Source organism: Polypterus senegalus, chromosome 15 (genome assembly GCF_016835505.1).
Source record: "Polypterus senegalus isolate Bchr_013 chromosome 15, ASM1683550v1, whole genome shotgun sequence".
Taxonomy (NCBI): domain Eukaryota; kingdom Metazoa; phylum Chordata; class Cladistia; order Polypteriformes; family Polypteridae; genus Polypterus; species Polypterus senegalus.
In genome coordinates, this window is record NC_053168.1 from 53,326,646 (window position 1) to 53,339,831 (window position 13,186).

The 13,186-nt window shown below is 34.5% G+C and overlaps 1 protein-coding gene across 2 annotated transcripts in view; it reads right to left on the minus strand.

The window, feature by feature from the left end:
• Positions 1–13,186, minus strand: part of LOC120515473 (dynein heavy chain 11, axonemal) — a 331,373-nt gene that overhangs the window by 131,809 nt on the left and 186,378 nt on the right. For both annotated transcript variants that reach the window (XM_039736528.1, XM_039736527.1), the window contains 4 exons: positions 12,949–13,051; positions 6,707–6,946; positions 4,152–4,313; positions 1,499–1,692 (listed from right to left, as the gene is read on the minus strand). In XM_039736528.1, the coding sequence (XP_039592462.1) occupies positions 1,499–1,692; positions 4,152–4,313; positions 6,707–6,946; positions 12,949–13,051 (699 nt within the window). The remainder of the gene's footprint in view (positions 1–1,498; positions 1,693–4,151; positions 4,314–6,706; positions 6,947–12,948; positions 13,052–13,186) is intronic.

The following is a 13,186-nucleotide window of genomic DNA, read 5'->3' on the forward strand; positions in this document are numbered from 1 at the left end:
TTTTCTGAGGACTATTTTGAACCTTGACAATATGAAAAATCTCACAATGAAAAATTATCCAACAGCTTGAACACTTTTTGTATGTCAGTTTTTGTCAATAGACAATTTACCACAATATATTAAAATAATGAATTAATGTATTATCATTATTAAATATTAGCATTTAATTATTTTTTTTATAATTCTCTTTGCACATACAGATTTTTGCAAGCATTTACCCCAAGACATTTTACATTGTAATATCCGGAAGAAAAAACATTATTACCAGTGAAATATATTTTTAAAACCAAGTTCACAACCTAATCCATATTTTCCAAACAGTCAAAACTATGAGGTAAAAAATAAAAACCATAAAAATAGAGCAGCAAAAATTACAGCTGTAATTATAGCAACAGATGCTTCTATAAAGAGACTCATTACATATTTTATGTGCATTTTTGTTTATTTTACTGTAGTGTTGTTGTAAATATGGATATGTGATTAGGAGATGGCATTTTAGAACACTGGCTAACTTCATTGCCTCACAGCTCATACAGTCTTTGGTTTGTATCCTGGGTACAGTTATTGTGAAGCTTGTTATGTTCTTGTTATGAATATAATTTATGACCCTTGTTTGATTATTTTCTTTTGTTATTATTTTGTTTTTAAAACCAATAATACAATTTCATGTAACTTGTGACAACATTGTGGTGCCATTTTTATATATTTTTTTTAGCAAATGCCAGCATTTTACTGCTCATATTTCATGACAACTGCAAAACGGTTTTTAGTAATGGCATCACTGCCAATGAAGTGGCTGCTGACATTACAGTACCTGATGCAACCACGTTTTGCCTATATAAGATGGCCAACTGTAGTACTCTTTATTTAGGATCTTGGATAAATTCTTAACATCTTCATAAAGACTTTGCATGTGACAGTAAGCAGTAGAATGATTCTTGGCTAGTTTTGCCATTAAATTCAGATTATTTTTGTAATCATTTTTTTATTAAAGTTATCTTATTTAAATGGCTGTAAGGGTTGAGTTAATGGTTTATAAATAAAGTTTTAAAAAAGAACACTAAAAGGCAAGACTTAAAAATCAAGTATATTTGGAAAACTGTTATAAGAGAAATACACAATTACTGAAGACCATTACTTCTTCCAATAATATAAAATCTATAATGATAATGAGAACTGAAAACAAAATATGAATGTGAATTTTCTAAATATTATTTTGTGCTGTAAAATGTAACCATTTACCATGTTCTTTACACTGTCAAAAATACAAAATCTGCAAGAAAAATGTAATTTATTACAAAGACAAAGTTGTTTGTAGAGTGAAATGAGTAAACTTGAATGAAGTGCTTATGCAAGTGAATTCAGGAATTTATATAATTTTCAGGGAAATTAATTATGTGCAATATTCAATTTGACATATCACCCACCCAGGACCCTGTAGCAGTAATTACTATAGGTTACAGAGCAAACAGTATATAAAGTGGACGAATAGACCTACACATGCTGCATGGCATCTTCAAAAAGAACAAGGTTCATTTCAGCGTTGAGCTCATTGTAGCTGTAAAGAGTCTCTGTTAATATTTTCTTTAGTGCATCCCAACCTTTCACTGGCATATAACGAGAATCTCCAGTTCCATTGGCAAAATGGCAATAAATCAGAGGTTGCTGTAGCAGAATGTGGTCCTCTACACCCTTTACAAATGAAGAAACAAAAATTACAAGGTAGTATACTTAAAACTCAATAAACAGAACTAGAAATAACCCACTAAAGCTATCCTTTATTCTTGACAAAAGGACATTAAATTAGAAGTAGTCAGAATAAAATGTTAAGTACAGCACTGTGCTTAATTAATCAGGGAGCTAAACCTGCTAAAATAAAACTTAACATTTTAAACTTTTTTAATACAATACAATGTCATGGTGTGCCAGAGTTTAACCTGGCATCATCGGGCACAAGACAGGAGCCAACCCTGGATGGAGTCCACTGCAGGCACCAATCACACAATATTCATATGGAGCCAATTTAAAATTGTTAATCAAAGTAGCATGCATGTTTCTGTAGTATGGGTGGAAAACTTGAGTACCTGTAGAAAAAAACAATGCAGACATAAAATGAATATACAAACTTCAGATAGACAGCGGCTGTTCATGGGAAAACATGCAAAACACTGGACCTTAATGGCATCAGTATTAATCACAAAGGGTAGAGGAGAATGCAGACACAACACAGTATTGCAATATTTTTCATCATGATACCGAGACACTGATAACAAGTATTTTTTTTTGTATGTGGTTTTTTTATTTTGGTGGATGCACTGGTATAGGAATCTCTGCAACAGTACTAACAGTAGTCAAGGTACAATACGTCTAAATACTAAAGCAATACGTTTTTGATACTACCATAGAAAATGAATTACTTATAAATTCCCAAAGATGGCACACTGCAAATTTTAAGACTGCAGAAAAGATTCCTACACCAAATACTCTCTCCATGTTTAAGATGAATGTTTAGGTTCATTTTGATTTTCACATGGAGTAACAATATGATATGAAACAATATATTTTCTAATCGAAGGATGGTTAACACTGAATTAAAAATTTTCTCTATGCACAAGCAGATCTAATCATATAGAAAGCAGAAAAGCAATAAATGTCAACTGAAAAAACTTGCAATATTTATATGCAGAGTTTGCCTAGTTTGTTTGCTTTCATACTGACCTGAAAAACTTTACTTCCTATAAAAGTAAAGGGCTGGTAAGTACTACAGGGTTTTTATCAATCCCTGAACACGAATCAAACCCGGGTTAAATAACAAATAACAGTACATAAACAGGATTTGTAGCTTGAATTTGAAAATTTTTTAAATTTATTGTGAAAACAGTAAATTAATGTGAACTTCAACGTGAACAGCAAATTAGTATGAACTTCATCACGACATATATTTACCTGGTTCCAATGAATTAAAATTCTCATGTGTATACAGTACATTCAATAATATAAACATTCTAATCTCAACTATTGGTAAAGAGCCCAATTACAGACCTAAGGGCTCATCTCATTAAGATATATCCAGAGCTAAAGTTAGATATGCCTTATCACTGTGTTATCTACCATAACAGAGTATTTCCATGATAAATTACCATGTTAAATCAAGTTCCAGAAGATTAAATGTTTAATTAATGAATTGAGCGGATACCTCAACTCTCCAAGAGACCCACTGCATTGAAACCTCTAAAACAAAGCCTGCAAAACCAATAAAGAACTACCTAAGAACATCTGTGTTAGGTAGAAGACTCAGTAGGGGGTGGGCGTTTTTTCTGAACCCCAACAGACTTTTTTTTTTTTTTTTAATTTTTCTATCTACCTTGGCCACCTGACCTTATAATCAGACTCACGTTTAGAGACTTAAAAAAAATTTCAAGGTTTAAGGAATATACTTCTCTTAATAATATACTGTTTCTATGTTATGTAAGAGTGCATTGTTATTGTATACTATTTATACATTATTATTTTTTTCTAAATTTAATTTGTGTTTTCTTTTCTTGTAACTATCTCTGACATCTTGCAAAGCAAGAGCTACATCCTTTGCATGAAAATATGCCATAGAAATAAATGTTGTTCCCAATTTTTATCTTATTAGGTGTAAACGATTAATACATTTTTGCTTAAAAAGATTTCAACTCTAATTTCAGTCAAACAAAAAGAAAACAAATTGCAATATATTACAAAATTGAATTGCTAAAGATATACTATTTTAAAACATGAAAACACACAATATTTTTTCATTGCGTAACATGTAACTTTACTGCTCCTTCAACAAAAAATAATATTTTTAATAACTTAGGATATCATGCTAAATCTACCCTATTAATGTAACATACATAGCATATGTACAGTATAGTTAGAATAGCAATAGTATAAGTACAGGTACAGTCAAATCACAGCCAAAAAAATAACAAACAAAGACACAGAGGAAATGTATTCTTTGTTTTCATATTAACATGTTAAAAAGTGATTTATACAAGGAATTTCAACTTAAAATTATTTGTTAAAATTCTCTATTTGCCTTCACTCTAATATTGTACAGAATGAGTGGTCCATAATCCTTGATCACATGCAAGCTGTATAATTAAAAAGAACAGAAAACTTACTTCAAAGTACTTGTGTGCAGTGTCAAGGAGAAGCTTTTGAAATAAGGTATAGTCTTTGGTTTCAACCAGTTTGTCAGCATAGACACGGGAAGACTCATGCTGCCAAAGTTGAACCAGGTCTGTTGTCTGCTTTATACAGTCAGGTGTTGAAAACAAAATCCCCTGTAACAGAAACATGTACTGTAATGTTACAGATTACATTCACAAACAACATGAACTATGAATATGCCCCCACAGGGAAGATTTTTGTAGATTTTTTATTTCAAGTTAGAAGTTATGTCAAGTTATCATACAGAAATACTAGTAATGTAAGGCAACGCAATTTAATTTTGTAATTACTGTAAATCACTTTAAGTTCCTAATTAACCAAGTTCAAATTTTAGGTATGCTCTTAAGGATCTGTTTTCACTCACAAAATATTGTCTTATTCAGATAAAAATTACTTCTTACTCCCACTCTTTGGCTATACTAGACAGTTTTTAGAATAACTGAAGTAAAAAATGCTCCCACCAACTCCAATTCCTCTTCACACACTTGATTTGATTTTTCATGCCTTGACCGAAGATATTATGACAATATGAGACACTTGTTATTATACTCACTTTTCCCAGGACTGACAACAGAAAACACAGTATAATGAATATAATGAAATACAAAGTGAATTTAAAAATACAACTGATTCACAAAAATATCAGGAAAAGTGACATGACATATTCAAAGAATAGTTTAACCGTATTTTAAAACAAACACTGATGCTCCAATTTGTACAAAAAAAAAAAACAGACTGGATAAAAAGTACAATAACTAAACAGATTCAGATCACGCGGACCTTGGGACACTATTACTGTAATTAAAACACACCAAAAACATGTTTCTGTAAATTTTCAAAACAACTAAGTTTGACATGAGCTGAGTTAGAGGTCTTCATGAGGCCTGGGTGGCCATCTTAGTATTTGGTGGCATATGTTGGCCTCGGGCATGTCATAGTGGAATGAATCAGGAAACAATGGTTGCTGAAAGACCCTCACAGTGGGTGTCATAGTGAGAAGTGCTATCACCTAAAGCAGCTGGTCATCTCTGATGTTTGCATTGGGCACCCTGATCCAATGATATGCTCTATCAAACATGGCTATTCCTGGGAGGTTGATCTTGCACCAATTGGACTTCCAGGAATACACATGCTACATCTGAATTTGTCCCAACACATAAGAACAGAAAATTGTCAAATGAAAGAAGACCATTTAGTCCACCATGCTCATGTGTTTAGCTATAAGCTAACCTATACCAATATCTCATCCAGTTACTTTTTAACACTAGAATTACCAGAGCCTACGAAAAACTCGTAGATCCGTCCCATCTTAAATTGCTTTGCACCTCTCCATCAGTGTCTTTTGTCATTTAAATTTGTTGATATTCAGCAAGCAGTCTGCTATTACATCCCGCACTGGCACACAGTTTTCTCAAATCAAGTTTGTTTTCCTGCGTGTCAGTTGCTTGGAATTGTATAGAGTGAGAAGTCAAGCAAAATCACACCTTTTATAAATACTATATCGTTATTTGGAACACATGCATTTCATGTGTGTTCTGTGTCTTCAGCGACCTATGTAAACACATCATTAAAACAGAAACGTTTTCATGTTTTAGTAATAATTGACAAAATGTAGACATGAAGTGTATAATGTGTGAAGCCTGAAGTCTAAATATCAAATAAACACTTTCACAAAAGGTACAAATACAAAAGAACAAGTGCGCTTTTATTCAAGAATTTAACAAGAGAAAAGGAACCCACGTTAGGGTTTAACATTGACACACATTTGCTACGATTGCTTCGGTGGCGCAACGGTATCAGCTGTTGACTAGTAATCAAAAACTTCACAGGTTCGATCCCGGACAAGTACGTTTTGAGAAGTGAGCTGCTCATATTCTTACTATTTTAGAATAAAAATAGTAGGCTTCACACATTATAAAGTTCATGTCTACATTTTGTCAATGCTTACTAAAACATGAAAAACGTTTCTTTTTTAACAATGTGTTTACATATTTCGTTGTAGACACGGAACGCACATGAAATGCATGTGTTCCAAATAATGATATAATATTTATAAAAGGTGTGATTTTGCTTGACTTCTCACTCTATACAACTCCAAGCAACTGACACGCAGATAAACAGACTTGAGCAGAGAAAACTGCGCGCTGGGGGATGTGATAGCAGGCTGCTTGCTGCTTATCAACACATTTATAGGACAAAAGAAGCTGATAGAGAGGTGCAAAGCGATTTAAGGTGGGACAGATCTACGAGGTTTTTCGTAGGGTCTGGCAATTCTAGTGTTAAAGTTTGTCAAGGTTTTTTAATGACTGCCACTCTAATGGAATTTTATAATGTAAGTTCTTGATGTACAGTATTAGTCTAAAGCAATATCAATATGATAAATTTAATATTAACCAGATATACAGTACTTAGGACTTTCACAGCTACTGTATATGTACAAGTACTGGCTCCATCATTTAATACCAATTTTTACAATAACTTCAAATAACTGGAATTATGTAGTTACCTGAAAAATATTAGAAAGGTCCCTCAAGTTAAAAATGTAATGAAATTTAATAGCTGTTGGCAAAAAGTTCTGAACCATCTTCTGACTGAGCCAGATGGCTGCCTGGACCACTATGCTTCCAGATTTTATCACAGCTGGATTGAAAGGATGCTGTTTGAAATGAAAACTCAATATATTTCCATAGATTGTATCCAATGCATCAGCAGAGGGGATATTCACGGCAAACACTGAGAAATGACGCTGCATAAAAAAAGAAATCCTATATGAAAAATTAAGAAATTGCAAGAGACCAGAAGAAATAATTTAACATGCCTAAAATGAAAAATGCTAATACCTATTAATGATTCATATTATATACTTTTCATTGAAAGGCAATTCCCCTCAGAAATTAATAAAGTATATCAAATCAAAACAAAATCTGTCTTTTTAAATCATTAAACAAAAATTAAAAAATTAAAATGCACCCTGTTTTTCTGCAGTAATTATGTACAGGTAAAATTTCGTTACAATGAACTCCCAGGGACCTAAAAAATATTGCGTTGTAACGAAAATTTTGTTGTAATGAGATTCTGTATTTGTTACTATAGTGCTTTCTTTAACTTGTATCCTGGCATTTGCAATCATTTTAATAGCTTCTTTAGTGTTAATTTTAATCTCCTCCTGCCTACAAGTTATGCTGACGAGAATTTTTCTCAGCATTTCCTTGCGATAATACACTTTCAGGGTGCGAATGATGCCCATATCCAATGGCTGAAGCACTGCTGTGCAATTGGGTGGGAGGAATTCAACACGAACATTATCTAAATGTGGAAGCATGTTGTGGGCAGCACAGTTATAAATCAGGAGCCAGAATCACCCCCACCCAACGGGAATGACATGCTGAAGTGCGCCCTGAAGCGTGATTGCAGCGTCTCTAGAAGATTGTTTGTCCGTTGCTGGGGCAGGGCAATAGGAGGCTCACAGTGGTGCAGTGAGGAGCCACAGAAGCAAATCATAAAAGATCGGGATTGTGCTGTAAGTCCCTGTCTTGCACCCCAAAACACGAGGTTTAGTCTCAGTACTTTAGCAAAACCAGCTTTATTCAGCTTGAAACAGGAATGGCACAGTTATTTATTGTAGCGTGATCTGCCACTCTGCTATACACAGACACAGCAGTCAGGCAGGGTCGTGGCCAGGTCAGTTACCAAAGTAATCCTGTTATCTGCATTTACAATTTACGTGCTCCTAACCTTGCATCACCCATCGAGATCTTTTCTGTTTACTTTGACAGAGAGACGCAGCATAGCTTTGAGCCTGCTATTGCCCCGTACAGACGCGGAGATCGGACTTCGAGACACTCTTCAGCGTACAATCTAGTTGGGGGAGCTCCCAAGAGAATTTACAAACCTCACATTTTTGTGAATGATGCCCCATTAATAGGAATGTTTCTTGAACAAGCATCACTGAACCACATTAAAAACTGTTTTTTCGACGTCTTCAAATGCAGCAGTTCACATACGTTTGCAACCCGAGATTTTTTTTTGCTCTGTCTTTCCAGAAAGTTAACAGTGTCGATGGTGAAATTCAGAATGCACTGGCGTCTTTTTTCTTTTTGCCGCAATCGAGAGCTGCAAAAAAATTTTTTTTTTTCTAATGTGAACTGTTATCGTTTTTTCGTGTCTGCTGCTTCTATAGGAGGGTGACAATGAGTTAAATTCCAATTGATGTTTTTCAAATGTTGATGAGCAACAAGCAAAAGGTATCATTGAAAACCGCAGAAAACAAAAAAGGCAAAAAAAAAAAGTACGAGTAAAGTTCGAAGAAAGAAAAAAAAAAATTACAGTGTTTCTGTTTGGCGGCTACAGAACTAACTGCTCTGTGGATGATTCATTCAGGCATTTCAAGGTCTTTTCTGCACTTCGTTGTAATGAAAGAGTCTGCTGAATGTACTTCGTAGTAACGAGATTTCTATAGACTCATGTCATATGGGGAAGATGTCGGGACCATAAAAATACTTTGTTGTAAAGATATTCGTTGTAATGGAATTTTAACTGTAGTTTGCATAGGGTGAAATTCAACTCATAATGTAAACTTGTGATAGTCAATTATTTCATTTGTGTAAATATCATACAAGCCTTATAACCTTATTTAGCTACATTGTTAAAATACTGTATCTTGACTGTATTAAACATGGCATGCTTTCTTGCTTTTTATGAGAAAGATACATTAAAAATTTTCATATTCTGTCAGTTCCATAATGTGTGTAAATAATATATAAGCTTTCAGGCTTAATTAGTTGCAATGTAAAAAAATATCTTGGCTGTAATACAAAGTATATATTACACAGTCTCTTGCTGTTTACAAAATGCATACATTATAAACTTAACCAATATAATTCCATTAACACTACCCTTTCAACCTGTCTTTTAACACATTTTTTTCAATCCAGATTTCTAATTACAAATTAAATTTTATAAAAGTGGGTTGATTATCTCGGTAAGACAATTAGCATTTACCATATCATAATGCCTACAGAAAAAGCATGCATGTAGTTCATCTTTTTAAATAATATAACACATATCATAATTTAATATCTATACTCAATATTTTTTAAATGATTGTTGTTAATAGTACTACCCAATAAAAAATAAACAAAACTAAATTTATACATCCAAGTGTCATGTAATCTCCCTGTATGTTCCCACACCTCATTTTTCCCCATAACCTTCCAGAACTCTAAGTGTCACTAGTTTAATGAATTGTGAAACAAGTGAGTAAATGTTAGTACTGTAGAATCAGTTGTTAATAAATAGTGCTGATAAAAAAGAAAATGTATAATTATTTTATGATTGTTTTGCATTTCTAGTAGTATGTGTATAGGTATTCATTAGTGAGTAATTTGATACTTTTTTCATATTAAAATACAGAAAAGTGATTGATACTTCCATACATTTTCAGTAACAGGTTAGTCTTTGAAAAAATTGCAGAGCTAGTTAGATAGGCATGGACAAATTTTTGTTCTACATTTTGCTCGGGGACAATGGATTATAATCGCCATGTGACACATTAAACAGAAATTGTCATTGGTTTTAGAATACTTGTATCAACTCAACAAAATGTGCATATTTGTGTACAGAATGAAGTGTTATGTAATATTTCACATATGAAGAACATAATTAGTTATATAACATTTTCCTGTGATAGATTTACATAAAATTAAGCATTTATATTTTATCTTAGATTTAGAGACAGGTCTGCTGTTTCTGTACACTGGTGGCAATGCACAGAAAAGACTGAAAATGTATTTTTAGCATTTTATTGAAATACTCTTGTATAATCCTAATAAAGATTTTAACTAAATGTTTCAGTTATTCCAACGCAATCTTTAATTTAAAAAACATTAACAATGAATTCAAATATATCTAATCTTCTGCATTTCAGCACAAATTATCTGCAAAGGTCCTGAATCAGAACATTGTCTTTCATTCTCATATTTTTGCTGAATGGTCAATACAGCATCACCAAAATTTTCTGTTTGACTAACCAGTAAAGTGACACTTTGTTAGCTCCTCCCCATGACAGTACATTCATGAACATAATAGTCACTCCTGCTACCTGATGGCTCTGCAGAAGCAATCCCTTAGCCCTCTCCTAAGCACTGACCACACACGCTCCTTTCTGGGGCTTCATTCCTGTCCGTCTGCTTCCTTTCCTCACACCTGCATTGTCTAACTCCTGCCTTTCTTTAACTTCCATTCTTTTGCTTGTCCAACACTTGTGCTTCCATTTTATAACATTGATGTTGCACAGCTGCAGCAATCAGCAGCTCCCAGAGCCAATTAAGGTGGCAGGTGATCCTGCATCACAAATGGGAACTGTTCTTGCCACTCTACCACACCCCCACCCAAAGAAGCAACAGCAGCAATTACTTATTTAAAATTTGCCCACCAGACGCGGACCTCACTTTACCACTCACCTCTCCCCACTTAAAGTCGCTAGTTGCATGGAAAGGCTCCATGCCTCACCTAACCCAGTGCAGCTAGTGGCATGGGTCCACAGCATGGCCCCACACTGCACTAAACCCAAATACATAATAAAAGCTCTAAAACAAACCCCTTAAGATGAAAACTCAAGCCCCCTTCATAAAAATAACACATTAAAAAAAACAAGAACTTTAAAATGACGATTAAAACGATCAATAAATAAGTCTATTAAAAACTTCAGTTCTTAAAACATTCCTTTCTGGACTTGAGTATCGTGGGTTCTTTAAAAGTCAGGCATTTATCCCACTTGCGGTTTCTTTGTCCAGTGTTCATTCCCCATCGCCAGCACATCCCATGGCCACCAGTAAATGTGACGGTGCAGGTCAGCTCCACATTTCCAATTCCATCCAGAAGCCATTTGAATCCTCCACTGCCAATAACATTTCTGAGGGATAAGCCAAGCAAACGAGGACACCACACAAGGCAAGAGGAAGGTGCAAAAAAGATGCCAAGTGCTTTTAAAGTCAAACAAAAAGTGTTCAAAAGTGCAGTGATCAAAAATTTTTAATCAATAAATAAATAAATAAATAATCCATAAAAAGTCTGTGATGGTGGAGGTTAAAAGTAATCCAAATAAATATCCATAAAATGAGGTTAAAAACAGCAAGAAGCAGTCTTCTAAAATCCTGAGCCCAGGTGCATCCCTTTACAATCAACATCTCTCCAGCTTATTCTCTTCAGACATCACAGCGTGCAGAGACATCAACCAACAGGTGCAGAATGCAGACAACCTTCAATTCTGGCTAGTGTCCCTGCTGCCCATCCCATGACGATCCATGGAGGGCTGTGCCGCCAAACCTCCACTACATCTGCCATCCCAGCTTTGAGTGGGAGTCCCTAGCTCCTACAGCCCCCTCGAGCACCAACCACACACTTAACCCCTGGGGCTCACATTTCCATCCATCTGCTTCTTCCTTTTATGTGTTCTCCCACTTCTGCACTTCTCTCCAGCCTTTAACCTCCACCCCCGTTCTGTCTCATCTGTCCTCTCTCCTCTATTGTTCCCCTGTAAGCAACATTTAACTTTACTACCTAATTGGGTGCAGGTGCAAGGAGCTGTCTTCTCCATGGCCCCAAAGAAGCATCTAACTGATTTATCCTTCTATGCACATGTGTGCAGCATGATCAGCCTACATCCCACTTAACCACGGAGCAAAACACACTTGCATACACCCGCACCTGATATGTGACCTGCACCTTTCGGAGCACGATTATTTATTTAAAATCAGCACAGCACCACGGACCACTCCTCACAAGCTGAATTAAACAAGGCTCAGTGTAGATAATGTCTATATTGGTAGTATATTAAATACTATGTTTTAAACTTACTAAAGAGTTTAGGTTTCCATTGAAACTGTCACATCAGAATTATAAAACTATGTAAGAAACTACTTAAAATATTGTAAGCCTTTTTTCCTGAAAATTTTTACTGCATGTTTTTAAAAAGATAGCATGAGGAATAGTCATTAACATTGTTATATGGCAATGCATATAATTATATCAAAATATTAGTCTCACAGTGACAAAAAATACATTATTAGAATATTTAAACTTATTACAAACATCTGTCTATATACAGTATCTATTGTATACTGTGAGGTTTCTAAACTGTTTTGGGACTCCCCTCCAATGGGACGACATGCTGAAGAGCCTCCCGAAGTGTGATCGCCGCGTCTGTGGAAGACAGCTTATCCAACGGCAAGGAAACTACAGCAAACTGCAGTCGCACTACAGGCACCTGTTGTCGATAGGTGATGCAAGGAACATTATAAATGCAGGGAACAGTATTACTTGGCTACTAACCTGACCACAACCCTGCCTGATTGCTGTGTCTGTGTATAAAAGAGTGGTAGATCCTGCTACAATAAATAACCGTGTTGTTCCTGTTTCAAGCTGAATAAAGCTAGTTTTGCTAAAGTACTTGGACTCAGCCTCGTGTTTTGGGGTGCAAGACAGGGACTAGCACATCACAATCTCTATATCTATATACATATCTATGGATATTTTATATACAATGCATATAAAATCATGACTTCATAGTTTAAAGTACATATTTTGTTTTTATATTAGATGTGTTTTTATTGTATTTTTTACCAAAAAGATGACTTTGGGAAATTTTGAATAACAGAAATTCTTACTTTTTTTGCACCATATTTAGGTATATCATTATATAATAAACTAAAACCAACTATAATACACATTGACAATATAAAAAAATACCTGTAGCCGAGTATTGATTGTGAAGCTTCCAGCTGCTGGATTCATGCAAGCAACATATTGACAATTGTGAATTTCTTTAAGGTTTAACTTTTGTCTGTCATACCTTGGAAAGAAATGCATAGAAAGATGTACTTACAGTATGACATGAAAAATACCAGTAAAATAAATAAATGTATGCAACATTAGAATAGGCTATATCACAATGCATATTTTAATGATTTATTTTAAACTGAAAGCA